Here is a 20,135-nt window from a genome sequence, read left to right on the forward strand (position 1 = left end):
AAAAAAGCTGTCTTTTCCATAAAAAAAGTAGATACTGGAACTCAGTTGTATACGTCTATTGTTAATGAAATTAGATAACAATCTGAATGTTTATAAATCTGACTTTAAAGAAATATTTGTTTTATTTAAGGCTGTCTTTTGTCTGCACTGTCATGCATTAGTACAGTTAATAGACATTTGGTTGTAAAATGAGCTTTGTCTCATTTCTTCTTGCTGTTTTTCACACTAGTCTATTTTATTGTATAACAAGTACAAGTTGGCTATACTAACAGGAGGTGTTAATGGAAAATTCAGGCAACTCTTACACATTACTTGGGTTCTCTTCCCTCATCTGGGTGTTAAGCCATGTAATTTTAGGATTGTTCTGAATATTTCATACCTTTTAATATGACTTTCTGGTAGAATTTCTTTTACATACTTTATTCATGGAAGATATAGTTAATGGCTGGCCAACACAAATATGTGACTCGTTTAGACTGAAAAGAAAATGCATGCAGGCATTCCTTGTATCATTCCTCATATGAAGTGTTCTTACACCCTTTTAGGAGTTTCTGTTCTCTTAATTTCTCAGTCATAGTTAATGTAACATTGGAGGAGGTTTTCAAATGTTCAACTAAAATTTCCACTTAAATGTCAATAAAACAGTTAAAACATTTATTCCACAAGGTTATTAAATATTTGCTTATTTTAGCAGGTGAACTTTGAATAAAATATAAAAACACACAAATAAGCTGATAGAATTCCCATGTTTTTTAATTGAAAATCAGATTTCTGTGAATCTGTTTCATTTTAGATCCTATAAGGCAATCAAAGAAAATATATTAGAAGCTTCTACACTATTTATCTCTCCAAACACTGAACTTTTCTATGCAACATAATTTTCTTCACAACCTTCCCTTAGAATATGCATAAAATGGAGAGCAGCATCTAGTAAAATGTTCCTAGGTGTTTTATAAGTTTTGATAAAACACAATGAGCTCTTCAGAGGCTGCTTTAGACTTCAGTGGCATTATATGTAGAAAGAGAGTTTTGTCTTTGTTAGCACTGAACTAACTACAGACTCAGGATCTTAAACAAATATGTAGGTTGTTGGTTTTTTTTTTCCTAAAAGCACGTTGTATAACCTTCATGACTATAAAATGCAGAAGAATATTAAATATACCAATTTATATGTAGAGTTACCCTTCTCCATTCAATGGAATTAGTGTAAAATTCCACTGTATTTGATAAGGCTGATATTTGATAACTCTTATGTGGAATTCACAATGAACTGTGAAAGCAGAAAACTGTATTCCCAATTTAATAGTAATAGTTGTTAAAATCTAAATTTTCCTAGGGTCTTCCTAAATCTGCAGCATGCCAAGAGTTACCGTATTGTGGATTGACATTCCTTCAAATTTGATATTAGACATGCAGTAAAACCGATATTGATGAATTATCCAGTAAAGGTCTAATACTCACTTTTTCTTCATTTTACAATAGCTGTGTGTCAACATGACCAATGAGAAGATACACCAGTACATCAATGAAGTGCTTTTCCTACAAGAGCAAGCAGAATGTGTACAAGAGGGAGTTGCCATGGAAACTGTGTATTCTCCTGGTAACCATAGTGCAGTCCTGGATTTTTTCTTTCAGGTAGTTTCCAGACCCATTTTACACCATGTATATTTATATACAGTCTGTGCACGTTAGGCTAATACAAATTTTTGCTTGCATTTTCCAATTTATGAATCTTCAGACCAGGTTATAGGCCAAAGAGGCCACAGCTCAGTGGCTCACAGAGCTTACTAACACAACAGGGCTGAGGAAGATGCAGCACAATTTCCCTGCCTGTAGGGATTCTTGTGTAGCATCTGTGTATGGTGGCATAGCAACTGTGCTGCTGTAGGACTGATGAGGAGGCTCTGGCATGAGCCTGACAGTTTCTTTAGTGCCTGAATCTAGTTTCTGGACAACTTTTAAGAAGCAGGTAACACAATTGGTTTCTAACAGATCGTCAATAGTGACCAGTTTTGGCAACTGAAGTACTGTTCCCTACATTTCTTGTAGAAGAACCAGCCTTGAACACTTACAAAAATATTTTAATCTTTTTTATATTTCCTGTATTTTGAAGTGATGTATGTTTCTGTTTACTAAATTACTAGCTGTGTTACTCTACAAGGAAAAACTGAAATTCTATTGCTCCTGTATAAAATGAGAAAAATCTGTTTTTCATTTCAGAAACCATCAGGCTTTTTGTCAATGCTAGATGAAGAAAGTCAATCTGTTTGGTCAGTGGAACAGAGTCTGTCTAAACGTATTCAGTCTTACCTGGATGCATCAGATACAAACACAGTCTATTCGTCCACCAAAGATGGAAATGGTAACCTTGCCCCAAAGGATCTGGGCTCCACCTTCACTGTTATGCATTATGCTGGGAGGGTAAGTTGTTTGAACATCATTTACATGCAGGTAATGAAAAAAGTTAACAAAACAAAATTTTACATGGCTTCTCCAACTCCTGGCTATCAATAGGATTTCACTGTCAAGTGATAAACTTTCAGAGGACAACTTAGAATCTCAATTACACATCTAGTGTATAAAATGTGTAGCTTACATCACAGCATGTAGGATATGGGCTACCTAGTTCTGGCTCCTAAATTTTTTCTTCCTTGTAAGCATTTAATGTAGAAGGAGGTGATTCAGATCCCTCAGTATAAATGTGTAATGCCATTTTAGTTGGCTTCACTTTGCATGCAGATGTGGTTCCAGGACAGTACAGGTTCCCTGTAGCTCCTCTGCTATATATGTAGATACCTGGGTTACCAGCATGAATCTGGAAAAAAATCAAAAACAGAACCCCCACTTTTTCTGTAAGTTGTCATAATTTTTTTTTCCTACGAAAATTGATGAACATGCCAAATGTCTTTCAGCATGGCTGTAAAATTAATATTTTTTTATTCCCCTTTCTGCAGTGTTTACAGGAATAGTGTAATCACATCTTTTAAATAAGCTTCTTACCCTTTCCAATACTTCATTTTCACATTGTACCCACAACTATGTACAAATCAAAGCAAGCATGATAGATGTGTTTAAAGGGATAGTATTTTATTTCTTTTTAGATAATCTGACAGTGGTATAAATAGGGACAGATCTATTTTATGGCTTCACATTTGTAAATGAGGCTGATGGAAGTCCTGAGCTGTGTTTTGATGCAAGCAAATATGTTCCTGGCCAATGATAGAAATGTCGTCATTATGGAAAGGACTATTTGAGCAGTGTTTAAATTCCTAATCCAAATACTCTGAATAACTCCCTGTAGGTTCTTCTTTCATCACAAGGCCTTCTACTTAGAATCAAATTATTTGCCAAAGTTAAGTGGTTTGAAGACCTCCACTATTGGGATTCCACTATTCCACCAATAGGAATGTGGGCACACAGTGGTTAGATAACAGTTACAACCAAGATTTTGTGAAATTTACTAGGACTTCAAGTGATGAAATAAAGGACTCACTATGAGCTTCAGATGCCTAATTTAATTTTTAATTTTTTTATACTTGTTACATAAGTACTTTTTAATGCTGCTCAGTTTATACAAATTTATCGTAAGAGCTCAAAAAGGTTCCACACCCCAAAACTTGACATGGAAGCAGAAGCAAGGCATCTACATTAAAATCACAACTAGAATAATAAGCAAATTTCTTCAAATAGAAAGAAATTTTTGTTTCATTCTCTGAAGAAGAATTCAGAAGATTTGTTAAGACAAAGGAGCCTAGTTCTGAAAGGTAAACTGTGAGTGGTAAAGAGGACACTTTTCATTAACACATGTTTTAGTCTTGCATGGTTGTTTAGATTTTTGTCTTATAACATAGACACTTGGTTTGACCTTTTCCTAATAATAGTAATGACATTTAATCTAAAAGCATGAACAAATAGACAGGTCTCCAAGTAATGTAAATCCACACATTCTTTTGAAGTCAGTGGAGATCCTTTGATTTACATTGTCCAAGGAACTATTCCAGTCAGGCTGTTCTTTGCATCCTTACAACAGTAAAATGTTAGCCCTGCCAAAACAGAAAAGTCCTCTTTCAACTGCTTAACTCTCCTTGCTTCAATAGTAATTGAGCTAAATCCTTAAAGACACTTGCATATTTGGTATCTTGTGGGACTGTTATCTAGCTATCATGGATTGAAATTGCCAGTGTTTCATGATATGCATTTATATAAAAGTTCAATGATATCATGACACATTATTAAATATTTTGTGTATTAAATATTATTTTGTGTATTAAATGACACAAATTGAGTTTATTCTGAGACTAGTATGTCTTCGTATGCTGAGAACCTGAATATAAAAAACTCAGACCTTAAAATGGCTGATGTGGTTCTTTAGATTGCACTACTGTACATTTTGTAGCTTTTTATAGAAGTCATTGATGATATATGCTTTTTGAAGGATGTTAAAGGACTTTTAAGTATATCAGGATTTATTGGCACTTAAAAATAAGAATTTCATATATAAAGTATTGATATACTTTGGCAGGTTTTGACGCCCATTTTTATGATATCAATTAAATGGGTCTAATGTAAGTGAAGTATAAAGCAATCTTACCCTTCATTGTTGCCTTCAGAGATCTCCAGTTTTAAAGCAAGGGGCCTTAATTTTATTACCACCACAATTTTTCATTGATTTTTGCTCCTTTAACTTGGTGAAGCTTCTCTGTATTTACATAAGTATAACTGAAAGATGAATCAGACCCAGACGGTAGAGAAAGAGTTACCAGTAAATTGTGACAGGTAATCAAACATGAAAGTCTTCATTTCTAGCGTTAATCATTTATGTTCAGGTGATGTGTCTAGGCAGGCAGTTGAGGAGGAGGTCACACTGAATGCAGCAGGCTCTGTGTTAGAATGTGAAGGCAGACGTCTGGATTTCTCTAGGTAACAGTTGTAACTGCAATCTACTTCACTGCCAGGGTTAAAGAGATACTCTGAATTATCAAAAACAAACAAACAAACAAACAAACAAAAAAAAACAAAAACAAAACCAAAATAACCTCATCCCCCCAAAAAACCCCAGCTGATATGCTGTGGTATGAGCTACTTATGACCCTTGTAATTTAGGCTTCTTTTCATCAGTAGTGTATGGGTGTAGGTCAAAGTCCAGAATGAATTAGGTTCATTTCTTTACTCAGACACTTGCAGTAGCTATTTTAGCAAGTCAGAAGTGCAGTTAAACCGGAAAATGAAGTTATTAGAAATATCTCCTCACTGAAAAAACCTACTTATGTATATTTGAGATTGACAGACAACTTTTTGTGAACAAAAATGATACATCTAGCTTTATATTCTGAGACAATTATAGCTGATACAGATGTGTCCATGAAGCTTTAAAGACCTCTAATATGTTCATATTTGGTGAAATTTTGTGTCAGGATACAGTAGAAAAATTATGTTTTCTTCAACTATCAAGTCTTTTTAATTGAATGTGTCATGAATTGGGATGTAATTTCTATTCCCTTAAGTTTCATGCTCAGCAACTTTTCCTAAGACTAAATATGCCATATTATTGATCCAAGCATAAAGAGTCTTAAACTATTCCAGAAAAGCAGTAGTGAGAGAAAAGGACAAGAGAGAGTGCATCAGAAGCAAAAGAAAGAAAGCACAGTGTTGAATTGAGTCAAAGAATGCACAGGAGGCTCAAAGTAACATGTAAGGAGGAAAAAAAATCCAAATAATTTGGAATCCATACTTAATTTTCTGGCTGAATCATTACTTCTAGGAAGTCGGTGTGTATGATACCATTCTGAGAGACTTGGATGTTTTATTTCCTTGTCTCTTTTGGAGGGAAGAAGGAGGAACAAGATGCACAAGTTAACTTCCTGCACACGGAAGAAATCAGCACAGGGGTCAGATATTTTACTGGAATCTGAGAATGAATATTGTTTCACAAAAATGTGACAGAATGATCCAGTGGAAAAGAGAAAATGAATTTTGCCTCATTTCTTTTGAATTTTGCTATTATTCCTGAACAAGATTGAATCTGTCTTTTTCTGCATGGGCAATATGATATATTGCTTGTGAGCACACATGAACACATGCTTAGCAAAGCCCACTGTGAGCATCCCTACTCTATCATATCAAGTATTTTATTTTATCTCCTAGTTTTAATTTTACAGCTGAACAGAATCCTACAATGCCTTGACACATTATGTGTCTTTTCCACGAGCTGCTTAATGTCTTGGTATCTGAGTGCTGTAAGACAAAAAGCTTATCTGTTTTGTTCAGGCAGAAGGTGGAAGAAAATTATTTAGGTGTTTTATGACTAAAATAAAAATAATCCTAGTGAAAGGCTTTATCAGAAAGTTGTTTAACACATTTCTCTGAATACTGGCAGTCTGATTTCTTCTAGAAAATTTCTGCTCATCTGGGGCAGTGCTTTGTTTCTGATGCCTGATATGAATGTGGGTATACGGAGATGCTTCTCACAGAGACTGTCTGTGGGAAAAGAGGCACAGACTACACATTGCAAGCTTGCCTTGAGGTAGCAAAGCATTTTATGAGTTCATATGAACATCAGCTGAAACTATCCTAAGAATTTGTAATACTGAATTTCTAGGTTTATTTATTGATAACATTAATATTTATATTTTTGGCTCTCACTTAAGAAAGGGCTTCACATGAATTTTATCTTTGAACTATCAGGCATATCAATAGCCATGATTTTTGAAGAATAACATTTCCATCACTGAACTTTCTCAAGGACTCAGAGTACTTTATTTTTTTAAAATTTTGTGGAAGAATTAACATATCAATAAGTAAATCAAAAATATATTTTCTTAGCACAGTGCCAAGAGACACAGCTTTACCTATTAGTGATATTTAACATACCAGTATTTGAGATAATGAGCTATTTTCCCCATTGTTCGTGTGATCTGAATAATACATTATCATAATTTAAGCTTTCTGCTGTTTAAATTAAACTTGAATTTAGAAATTAGATAAGCCCCTTGTCACTGTGTGCCTTGCCACTGTTTCGACTTTTCATACTGTAATAAACCAACCAGACCTAAAGATCAACTTCTTTGCTCTGTAAACCAGTGCACGTAATGTTCCTTAAACTGCAGATCAATGTCTTTCATTTCTCAACTACCTGCATATCAAAAATACCTCTCAGCTGTCATCTCATCTTCACCAGGGCAGTCTTCTCTGAAATGCCTTGTATATCCCAGGTAGACACTGAAACTGAACCTCTAAATCAAAAGACAAAAGGAGGTGGATTAATCAATAAGGATGCTTTCATTTCCCCTATTTTTTCCCCAGGCTGAATCCCCAGACACAACAATCAAATCAATCCAATCTAAACTGTACCAAGGCATATAAAGGCTACTTGACATGGATTCTGTTTTCACACAGGCAGGACAGTTTTGCTTTTTCTCACTATCTTTCTCTCTTTCTTTAAATAGTCTTGATTTGGGATTTTCACTTACTGGAGAAAATGATAAAACACTTTCCCCTACCCATCTATTTTGTTTCTAAATACTTCCTTCTTTCAAAATTCTCTTCTATCAGAGTGTTAGAATAAGAGCTGACAGCCTATAGTATTGTTTAGCTCATTCATTGCTTAACAAGACTTGTTTTGGGAGGTTGATAAACCTAGTGATCCTTAAAAAAATGGTACATGCAGTCATATCACTCACATTCAAATACTGGCAGAAAATTAGCAACTACAAGTGTGTCTCTCTGTGCACTAAATTTTCCTTGGACATGTTCTCAAAAATTTCTCTTTTGCTACATGAACTAATTATTTTCTTATTAACTTAAATTTACAACACAGGCAAAACTGAGTTTTTGAGTTATATTTTGCTATTAAAATATTAAAATTTTCATTTTTAACTGGTAATGCAGATAAATTTTTCTTAATATTCCAAGTGAAATTTTCCTAGCTTTTTTTAGGGTTCATGGCAAATCTGCCATTAACCATGAGCTTTTTTGGCCTATCACAAGATATGAAAATTAGTTACCAAAAAAAAGAGTATTTTAAGGAATTGGCAAAAACTATATGTAAAGGTGGTCCTGTTGATAAAGTATCCAGTATATTTGGGGGATTACCAGTAAGCTTGGAGAAAGTCCCGTAAGCAGGTCAGATCTTATGAGAGAGAATACTTTTGTTCAGAAGAAAATACATACAGTCTTCTGATTTTCTGGCATGAAGATGATTAATGAAGCAAAGAGGCAAGAATATGTAAAAAGATAAGAGGAATATGCAGTTCCCAAAGTCAGCTCTATGTTCATCTGTTGAGTTTCCTGTTTTCTGGGTGTTCTACCTCTTACTTGTGTCTGGTCGGTCTCATGGTATTAAAATCAGATATGCTAATTTAAAAAATCAGAAAACAGGTTCAAAACAAATAAAATGAAGGAATTTTTTTCCTCATACTTAGTGAAACAACTTGACACAGAGTCTTAAAAGATGCTAGAAATATTAATGAGATATGGAAACAGAGATCTGAGGAGGAAATGTGAGTCAAGAGATACTATACACAAAGGTGAGATACAGCCTGCAGGATAAGAGCACCTTCATGGGCACAGTCCTAAAAGCTGAGAAGGGAACTGGTGGCTGGCAGAGTTGAAATACTCCTCAATAGTTTTCCCTAAATATTCAGTCCTAGATGAATATTTGGCCATGCCCATTATGACTTATGTTAAACTCTCTTTCTTTATGAACTTAAATTTAGAAGGAAAGCAAATCCAAATCCATTTTGCTTTAATGTCTTATAATGAAATAAAATGTAGTGGAACAGTTCTTTTTCTTTTTCTTTTTCTTTTTCTTTTTCTTTTTCTTTTTCTTTTTCTTTTTCTTTTTCTTTTTCTTTTTCTTTTTCTTTTCCTTTTCCTTTTCCTTTTCCTTTTCCTTTTCCTTTTCCTTTTCCTTTTCCTTTTCCTTTTCCTTTTCCTTTTCCTTTTTTCCTTAATAAAAATAGGTCAGCTACTCAGATACTTTATAAAGGTCTTGTTTCCTTTGACTAACACATATAGGTTTGCATACTGTCTACCCCAAAAGGTCATCACATAAAGCAAGATAAAGGAAACTGCAATAAATAGAAGTGGCAATAAGGAGTATGTTTTGTAATACTGGACCCATTATCTAAGTGAGTGCACAGTTCCTGTCTAAAGCATACAATATTTGCTTGGTTTTCGTCTCCCCAGAATAACTATCCACTGTGCTGCAGTGCCAGCCAGTGCAGAGTTTGGGCCAGGCTTATTTTACAAACACAGTGGAAGAAAACTGAGGGAAATATATGTGCTCTAGGTGTCATGTATTTTGTCATCTCTGATGAGGGCAAGATTAAATCAACAAAATTGGCAGCTGCAAGAGGACTTATTTCTTTTTCTTTTTTGTGGCACTGGAAATGACTATGGAACCCTAGAGTGTCATTTAATTGAATCAGTTTTCATGACTTTAGGCAGTGAATTAATTTATCAAGTCTATGGGAAAATCATTTAGAGCATTAGCAGTTTCTTCATAAAAGGGAATCCTCCTAACTTCTATCTATTTTTTTGTGATATGAAATATGTCTTATGAATATAGTTCTAGAAGTTTGTGATGTATTATACCAGCATCAATACTGAAACTTCTCCCTGTTTCAATCTAGGCAGTTAATCATAATGTAGTATCTCCAACTGCTATAGTTACCTACTCTTCCCACCAATACTAATTCTCTTCTTCTAATTTAGTCAAAGCCCAAGACACTCAATTAGGAACTGGCATTATGGATTTGTCATATAAGTTTTGTTAATTACCTTTTATGGACCAATATGGCACAACATTTATGTTGAGTACACTAAAAGCATCTAATAGTATACTTAAAGTATTCTAATAGTTTGCTAACTGTGTTGTATATTCTTAGGAAATGTAATTAGAAAATATATAACATTGCATCTGTCATGGAAAAGAACTATAATTCTCTTGTTATACCTTGTTCATGGCAGGCACCAGAGTAATTGCATCATTTATCAATTACTCTAACAGATTATACACTTCCAAGTCACATAATTTCGTTTGTGAGCAAGATAGCATTGCATAATTTTCAAATGACCCAATGGAAAATTAATGCACTGATTAGTGTTACTAATCTTAATTATATATTTATGGCTTTATTAAATGTACAAGGATAAAATTCCCCCCAAAACACCTAAGGGGTTTAGGATGTAGATCCAGTACAAAGAATTAAAGAAGGCTTTAGATAGAAATATGGTCCCAGGGTAAATAAAACTGAACTGTATTCTAAGTTCCCATTAATATCTGCCTAATCATGCAAGTACTGAAATCTATAATTTTCTTTCTTTTTAACTTAAAAATTCCCTTTGGGTTCTACTACTGTGCAAGTTAAATCTTCTCATATCTAAAGTCTGTAAATTAACTAGTTGTTTTGTTTCCATCCCCATACAAAGTTTAAAAAAAAACCAAAAAGAACAACTTCTTTCTTGTCTTAGTGCTCCTTTTCTATCCAGTGTCTTCAGGGATGGGCTCAGTATTAAAAGAGACATTTGATTGTATTTCTTCATTTTGGATATACCCTCAGCACCTCTGGCTAGAACTTGGATTTTGCTCAATTTTTGGAGTGTCTACCACATGTTAGAATTTATCTGTAGTCAAATGACAGATGCAGGGATAATCCAGCTGTCTATTTTTGAAATCACGACGTCGGGCAACTGATGTGACCCAAAATCCTTGTAGGTGTGGTTGTTAGAAAGGTAAATGGGATTTGTGTATAACCTATTGACTGAACTTACCTCCAAAGGATTTATCAATGGCTGGAACTTGTCCTGAGTGTGAGTTTGGACTCAGATTGCTTTGTCATGGTTAATGGGGACAGTTTCCTGTTGATAAGGAGATCAGTGAGCTGGGAGTGACTTGCTCATCCTACAGGGAAACTGTTGTGTAAGGCACTGTCTCCTGCTTTACAGTACATATTTGATTCAGAGACTTGCATTGTGGAAATGTTTTAAAATCAATCCAGTGAAATTTCTGTATAGTTGCAGAAGCACATAATGTTCATCAACCAGTTCTGGTCAGCATTGTAGGCACTTAGAAAATGCCAAAATACCTGGTGCCAGCCTTAAACTGTTGAGTGGAAAAAGCCATAGCTTCATTTCTACTGCTGTACGGTTATTAAAAAATGCATTGGTCATTACTAATGATATCACAATATTTTATTATAGGTTACATATGAGATTGCTGGTGCGATAGAAAAAAATAAAGATTCCCTTTCACAAAATCTCGTATTTGTAATGAAAAGTAAGTAAATGCTTTTGTGGTTACTGTTGTTAGAAATCAAGATATTATGACTTGATTTTAATTTTCATTTTAGTTTTAAGAGACATTTGTATATATTTTATTTCCAGTAAAAAAGTCACCCTCATCTTTATGAAGTATTTACATATAGTATTGTTTGAAATTTGCTCCAATTTAAAACTTTTAGATTCATGAACATAAAGCATCTTTATCATGTGATGTGATGTAAAGAACAAGAAGGTGTAATATGATGGGTGAGAATGATGTATTGAAGACAATGAGTATGAACTAAAGCAAAACTAAAACTCAGAAAATAGGGGAAGGAAATTATGCTCCCAACATCATAGAGGCTACAGTGGGATGTGCTGCTCTGCTTGAGTATCCTTCTAAAAGCAGTAACTTGTGGGCGTTCTTATGTTTTTCAGTGAATAGATATAAATGTCCATTGAAATGCAAAATTAAATGTGTTTCAGTGTGCATATTATACAGTTATGCTTAATAGTAATAATGCATCCAATTAATTAATCATAATTAATGATTTATAATTGGATTAATGAAAACATGTATCATTTCCCCTGTCTGAAGAGGAAAAACATAAATCTTTTCCTCAGGGAAGTGCCAGTGCACCCATTTCCTCAATCAAAACTATTAATTATAATAATATAATTATTAATTAATTAATTATAAGAACATTAAAGTTGTTTGCATATATGTGTTGGAATGTGGGACATACCTGCTGGGAAGTCATCAGAAGAGACTGTTGATATAGGATGTATTTGTTTTAATTTGAAAGATGTAATTTCTATGCCTCTCTTAATTCTACTTATTATATTTTAAACATATGGCCCACTGATTGTGCTGAAATAATTTCAATTATCTGCTTCCATATCTTCCTCATATTTCAATGTTCTTGCTAAGTAAGGAATAGTAATCTCATCAGAAAAAGGGAAACAAATCTATTGCATTTAATCATATAGGGAAAACCTTTAAACAGTTATTAAAGAGCAGACTGAGGATTTTTACGTGCTATGCTATTATAAACATTATAAACTATTATTTATGGTGCTTATCCCGTTCATCTTTCTGGTTTTTTTTGTTTGTTTATACATATGATGGGTGTGATCGTAATGCCAGTTTTCTAGTTCTTAAAAAAAACGTAACAAGAATTCAGTATGGTTAAGGATGTGTCACATAACAAATTCTTAACACTTATTGGTGCTGTGGCAGTACAAGCAGCATGTAATTATCATGGTCATCTTAAAAACCCTATGACCATAAATTCATATAGGATAATTAGACTGAAATTAGGATAAAGTATACTATCTGTCATAAAATTCAGATTTTTTCTTTTGTTTAAAATCACCCCTTGGAAGTATATTTATTTTGTACAAATAATAATATAAATGTATTATAAATGTATTGTCTTTTTTCTGTAAATGTTTTTAAGTGTGGTATTGATGTGGAGAAACCAAATTTTCTATGGTTCTGTTCTCCTCCCTGCCTTTTTTTTTTAAATCCCTTCTCATATTTTGTGTATATATAATTCTTTAGTGCAATGAGTGTCTATAATTTATTTCTATCAAGTGCCTTGATTATTTCTAAATACTACAGGTTAGGAAATTGTGCAGAACTCATCTCTTACATTGCTTTAATGGATGGATAAATTGGGAATCTGTAATGGAACAAAATTCAGAGGTGATGATCCCATAAGTAATTAAGTTTAGACAGATTCATCTGAAATATTTTGGTTTATGCCCTCTATTTGTTCAGCACAGGACCTGAATATGTTGAAAATAGTGTTTTTTTCAGATACTGAATTTTCTTTGATAACTTTGATAATGCTCATTTTTTTGATTTGTCAATTTGTTTTAGGTTTACTTACTTAATTCTCTCCTGCTGCATGTCTTTTTACTGACAAATATAATATGTATAATTTCCTAATTTATATTTTATCTTCATGCATTTCTCTTTTTTTGTTCTCAGCTAGTGAAAATGTGGTCATCAATCAATTGTTCCAGTCCAAACTGACACAAACTGGATCACTTGTTCCTCCATATCATTCCCTTAAAATCAAAGGGTGTAAAGCAGCTTTGCTCAGTAAAAAAACACCTGTAACCTGTGCAAGTGGAGAAGCAAAGAAGTATATTGAACTCAGCAAAGTAAGAATTTAGGATTCTTTCCACTCTTGGCTCCTTGAAGATTTTTCTGTTATTTTGTGCTTTCTGAAGTCATCTTGTTCTCTGCTTCATTCTCTGTAGTCATTATGCTATTAAAATAATTTAGTACTTTGTATCAACACTAAAGCAGCAAAAGTGAGAAAAGGTTCTAATTTACAAACACTGATAATTCTGGTTCAAGAATTTCTGTCTTGGACTCTTTGAGCAAAAGGTCAAACAAGACGATGAGGTCCTTCAAGCCTGAATCATTCCATGATTGCCTGGTTCCAGGGCTTATTAGCAGTGAATGCAGTCTTACTAATTTCTGGCTGTATAGATTATGATGAATCTAAGTTGAGTTAATTAAGACATAGGAAGTGTAAAAATAAAATCTTAATGTCCTTATGTCAACATGAGAAGATTTCTGGTTTCAAAAAATACAGTTTTTTGTGGTTTTGTATGAAGATCAGAATGTAAATTTTGGCTAGCATTGTTATTTTAAATGGTCTCTTATATATAAATTTTCCCAGTCAATTTGAAATCAAATCAAACATGCCTCATTTCTGAACTTATCTCTTTTCCTGCTAACTAAGACAAAAAAAGTTGGAAGAAAAACCCAAACAAACACCAACAAACCACAAACAAAAGCAAAAAAAAAAAAAAAGAAAAGAGCAGAAGAGAAACTTTGAAGATTATCAGAAAATTAATTGTTCATGTCACATGGAACATCTCTCTTGAAGAGAAATAATGTGATTTACTGAGTTAATTCATGACAGAGCTTTGGAATTTATCCTTCTAGAAAAGAAGCATGCACTTCTCACAATACATCAGCTGCTTCACCAGGCATCTTGAATCTTACAACTCTATTTTTGGTTTACAGCTCCATAAAATTGATTCTGTCATGGGATTAAGGAGCCTGCTCTCATGTGTCGTTATGGAAGGCTTTGTACATCCATAGAATAGCAATGGGACTTTCCTTATAGTCCCCCTGCTGACAACAGCATAATTCCTGAGTACTGTTCTTGTCAGTAATCTCAGTGGAAAAACTTGAGTTGAAGTGAATGGTGTTGGTTTAAGGCTATATTTAGCAAACAGCTGAGGCATTGCAAGGTGCCTTTAGGTGCCTTTCCACTATAGTAACAGCTTCATAGAGGAAACTTCCTAAGGATGTGGAAAAGATCCTAGTCCCATACATGGGAGGAAGTATGAAAAGCACATCTGAGTTAGAAGCCTAATCAAACCAAGGCAAAACACTGCACAGTTGGGAAATTATGCTGGTTTTGACATCCTCAGAATAGCTTTTACCCAGTAGTTACTCTCTTGAGAGACAGAAGATATTCAATTCCTTTGGGGAGGGTGATATCTGAAGTCACACATTTCATACTCAGTGAGAATGCTGCAAACCTTTAGGCATTAGTTGGAAGGTGGGAAGAACTTTGTCCTTCAGAAAAGGATGGCTTTGCTTCTCAAATACAGACTTTGAGAAGAGCTGTGCAGGTGAGACAGAACACTTTATTGATGTTTAATTGGCCTAATTTGAGCGAGGTACTGTGCTGCCCTGCAGGACTGGAGCAGAACTTTAGGAATCCAAGCTGTTACATTGGCAAAAAGCAACACTTATTTTTTTTTTGGAACAGGCAATCAATGCAGAAGCTGGAAATAGGAAATTTAATACTTAAATTCTATTGTGGATCAAGCCTACATCTGTAACTGTGCTGTCCCAAATAATTCTGTCCCTTTTTCAATATAGCCTTGAAAATCTACTACGATTGACTGAAATAATTATTTTATTACTGTAATTGCAAATGCAGTGTAAGGGGCTTTTTCTTCTCAGCTTAAAATTAAAATTATTACATGTTGCATAATCATAACCACCGTATTTTTATTGGAGTTTATCCAGAGGTTAAAGGCAACAAAAATAAAAAAAAATGGGAGAGAAAGGAATGAAGGAGGGACATTAAAGCAAAAATTATCAACCAGAGACTGACATTCCTTTTATATATGAAATTTGAGTCCCAACATACATCATACTGTAGGCAGTAGGAAACATAAAATGAAAGGTACACATGGTGCTGTGTATGTGCAGTCATCTAGACTCCACCATACCCAGGGAAAGGAAGTAGAGAGTCAAAAAGGAGTTTGTTATGAGTCCACTCCTCCTCCATCTTGTCACTGCAATCCTAGCTAATTCTTAGGTTATATAATTATAAATGTCTCTGTATCTGTTTACCTTTCCATAAATGACTTTTCTTGATGTTGAGCATGCTGGCACAACTAAGGATAGTCCATCTCTTTGAACTAACGCTACTAGGGTAGGATCCAAGACAACAGTGCATCTAAGAGAGACATGAACAGATCTGTTAACTGGCCAGAAGTTTGGAGCACATAAGGACTCACAGGAATTTGGGGATGCCAGCTCAAGCCTCTGTGACTTATGAAGATCATGCCCCCTTTTCAAATAAAATATATTTTCACTGACACTCTCACAACTCTCGCTCACATCAGCTCTTGATCCCTTGTTTTTTGTCTAATCTTTTCCTGATGGATACTTTGGTTCTGTTGTCTTCCCCTCACTTACTTTGGAAGAATTGGTATGTTTCAGAGTTTATACAGCAAAAGTCTTTAGGGATTTTTTAGGAGGAGATTTTTAACTTCTTAAGAGATATTACAAAATTACATATATGTCTTTGGCTTTTTTTCTGTAGATTAGAGGTACAAGATATTCCAATGTAAAGCTGCATATTAGAGGGTAATAGAGACGTACAGCTTGGGTGATACAGCCTTTTTCCTTAGCCCTTAGCTGAAGATTAGAGATGTCCAAGTTTGGAGAGTTTGAATTATATTAATTTTTTGTCTTTTTTCATTTTTTCTCTCTCTCATTCTGAAACAAATATTTCTTCCCCATAGGAAGTCATACGTAACATGGGAGAGCAGGCAGGAATTTTAGCATCTAAAGTGTTGTTCCTGGATATCCCATTAAGACAGGAAACAATCTTGAACTATTGATTTAAATATTGAGAGGTAGAGGTGACAGCATTATCAGTGAGGTGGAGAAAATTTTATTTTGGTTATATTCCTCAGCTATTATGTAAACTTTAACTGAAGAGTGGCATTGGCATGCTAGTCATTCTTTTTATGAGAAAAACTGTAACAAGCACATCTCTTAATTTATAGTTTTGAAGTTGAGGGTGAATTCGCCTTTAAAATCTTATTGCATCCTAATAAGTGAAATAAAAAAAGAGCTCCAAAGTTTAGCATGGTGAGTAGAAAATTGCTTTCACTGCAATATTTTTGATGGCATTTGGCTTGAGTGGGCCAAGCTAAGAAGATGTATGCTTTTTTGACAAAACTGGAAAAAGGAGTAGGCCAGAACATTCTGACTCAATGGAAAGGGATTTTTATGGGGTAAGTGGACTGAAGAAAGGCAATGGAAAGTCAGAGTGGAAAAGGCTGTCATTGATAAAGAGCTTTAAATCTCACAGCTTGCCAAGTCCTGGAATAAAATAATTTTACAAGCCTCTCTGCAGAAAGTTTATCAAAAGACTCTAAATTATGGAACTACTTTTAGTATGATTATTGCCATTTTAGTCTCACAGATAGGAAGTAAAATAGTGAAAATTAAATTGATTCTCCACTCCCAATTCTGATGTATGGGGTAATGTTGGTTCTAATGAGATAGGAAGTTATTAATAATTTACATCTCTAGTTGGTGAAAATGTGATAAAAAAGTTTAACTGTGTTCACATGTGCAAGAAGAAATGAGAAGAGTTTTTGAAAATATTTATATTATTGTTTTTCTGTCAAGATTTTTTTAAATGATCTCTACTCTTACATTTACTTAAACGTCTTACATGACTTAAACATCTTCCAAAGGCATAAGGCAGCTTCTTACAGAGTTACAAAATTATGCTACTTCTAGGCAGACTCTGTAGGATACTAACTGCATAAATCCTGTTTCTGCAATAGAGTTCTGAAACATATTGATTTTCCTAGTTATTTGTAAAAGATACATTGTCTTTATAATGTATGTAGCTGCTTTTGAAATCAAAACTTATTCTCCAGTCATGGCTCTACAAATACCTGAGGATATTTATCCACTACCTGTTTCTTTCTGAAACTCAATCCTAGTCTATGGCACAATGTTTGTACAAATTTTTGCCTTCATTAGTCAATTGCAATGAAGACAATAGAGGTGTACTGCACATCTTAAGATAAGATTGTTGTGTGTGTGCTCTTCTCTTCCACAGCTATTGAAAAAGAAAGGAACATCCTCATTTCTTCAGAGACTGGAACGAGGGGGCCCGACCACTGTGGCAATACAGCTCAGGGTTAGTGAACTTATGGAAATTTGAAAAAGAATCTCCAGGTGTTTTAAAGGCAGGATTACCCTCTGCAGATTGCAAGGGAAAAAGAAAAATCTTACGTTTGAGAAAGCCACTAGCATGACCTGGTCAATCCTTTAGAGAGAGGGATTGAGAAAAGGATCTCAATCATTTTGAGAAAAAGATGTTAAAAATTTAGGAATAACATATGTGTTGAACAAGAATCTTAGCTGTACAAGAATGATTGATAATTGATTTGTTTGTTTGTTTGTTTTTTCCCCAGAAATCACTTGCAGATATTCTTGGGAAGCTGCAGAATTGCACTCCACATTCCGTTCATTGTATAAAACCTAATAACTCCAAGTTGCCAGATACTTTTGATAATTTTTATGTGTCTGCTCAACTGCAGTATATTGGTGTCCTAGACATGGTCAAAATTATACGACATGGCTATCCAATACGTCTCTCTTTCACAGACTTCTTGTCAAGGTAAATTCAAATTTCATAAAACCTTTTTCCTTATCTACAGTACAAAGCCTTCTGTCACGTTCTGGTGGTGCTTGCAATATTGTTGTGTTTCAAAGAAAATCTTGTCTACCTGCAAGGGGTGTAGGCATATCACTTTTTAATTGAATGAATCATGAACTTTAGAAATATATTTAAAAATTTATAAATTTATAGAGTTTATATTGATGTGTAGAAATATATTTATAAAGGTTATCAGAAAAATTAGGTTTTAGAGGTATGGCATCATAAAACAGCTCTTTTTTTACAATTTATGCTGTTTCTATGATTTAAAAATTATTGCATATTTTCTGCAGGTAATTAAAAAGAAGGAGAAATTGTCTAATTTTTCAGCTTTCTAGGTATAGGTGTCATGGGTGTCATGGGTTCACCCTGATTTCATAGGGTAGGATTTGTTTATGCGTGGTCACGAGGTACTAATGCTCATACCACAACTCCATTTTTATTATTGTCATTAGAAATCAGAGACATATTGAATTAATGTGAAAAGATGTAAAGGTTTGCTTCTGTCTGAAGGCAAATTCTTGTTCCCCATTCCCAGTTCAGTACTGGGATTTTGGGTCACTTACATTCTCAAAAGATTCAAGAAAAAAAGAGGACTGTCTTGCCCAAGAAGTATTTGTTTAGCAGCCTCATGCACTCATGACAAGTTACTTCTCTCTGGGTGTTCTACTCCTTGATCAATATATATAAACCAGTCATGATCTGGCCTTTGTATTACTTTACTTCTGAAAAGCAGCATGGGAATATCAGCTGCTTACACACAACTTTCAGTTGTCTTCCTGGAAAAAGTTGTGGATGTTAAATTACTGCTTGGACAGAAAGTTATTCTTCCAGTAAAACAGTGAGGATTATAGGAGTTTATAATTCCTTCTCTTTCATAAATAAACCACCTGTGCCCTACCACAATATTCACCCTCCAGAGTGCATCAGGTTGGGCAGGCTGGTTGAGGAGAAGATGCACATAATGGGAGATTTGTAAAAGCTCTCATGTTCTGAAGTTGTATGAAGCATGCAATATCTAAATAGCCATTAGTATAATATTGAATATATGATCAGTATATATATATATATATATATATATATATATATAATATATAGAATTAGTATTAGTATAATTACTATAATTAGTATAATACTGAACTGGACCTTTGAGGTACTATTACATGAGCACAGTGCCACAACCTTTCCTACTCTTAGATCCTTACTGTGATTTCTGGCAGATGTTAGCCTCCTTGCCACCCAGACTTTTTCACTGCAATACCCAGATACAGGCTGGGAATTACCACAGGACTGGGATCAGTCCTGGTGGGCAATATCTAGTTTGCTGCTCTCTTTTGGGGGGTAAAAAAGGTACAAAGGTAATTTTCAGTGCCAGGGAATGCCACTTTTAACAGTATAGTCACAAATATGGCATATTTTCTTAATTTTGAGTTTTGTTAAAAATGTAAATTCAGTCTTTTTCATCCACACCTTCCAGTACCTTCCAAAGACAATTTTTTACGTGAAAGTCTAGAGGATATCTGGTGTGTCACAATAAATATTTATTTTCAGTAACAAGTATAACACAAAAATAGCAAAAACCCCCCAACAATATGATGCCAGCAACATTTATGCTGTTAAAATGTTCTGATTTTGTTACTCTATAATCTTTATCCCTTTTTCTCCACAATAAATTATCTTTGCAGGTTTTTTGCAGCTGAGCCCCTGCCATTTTTGCATATTTGCACCAGGTCATAATATTTTTATTGTTATACATAAAATGAATTAAACAGTGATGAGGCTAGCATGGTGTCACAGAAAACGAAGTTCATTTTGTAATATTCTTTGTCACTGTATGTTGAACCTACTCAGGAG

General features: G+C 34.2%; 1 protein-coding gene across 1 annotated transcript in view; it reads left to right on the forward strand.

The window, feature by feature from the left end:
- The window catches only part of MYO16 (myosin XVI), a 286,365-nt gene that overhangs the window by 187,353 nt on the left and 78,877 nt on the right, over positions 1-20,135 (forward strand). Inside the window, exons 22-27 of the mRNA XM_058859396.1 lie at positions 1,483-1,635; positions 2,221-2,421; positions 11,203-11,278; positions 13,259-13,434; positions 17,679-17,759; positions 18,037-18,242. Coding sequence (XP_058715379.1) covers positions 1,483-1,635; positions 2,221-2,421; positions 11,203-11,278; positions 13,259-13,434; positions 17,679-17,759; positions 18,037-18,242 — 893 coding nt within the window. The remainder of the gene's footprint in view (positions 1-1,482; positions 1,636-2,220; positions 2,422-11,202; positions 11,279-13,258; positions 13,435-17,678; positions 17,760-18,036; positions 18,243-20,135) is intronic.

This window comes from Poecile atricapillus, chromosome 1 (assembly GCF_030490865.1).
Source record: "Poecile atricapillus isolate bPoeAtr1 chromosome 1, bPoeAtr1.hap1, whole genome shotgun sequence".
NCBI lineage: Eukaryota > Metazoa > Chordata > Aves > Passeriformes > Paridae > Poecile > Poecile atricapillus.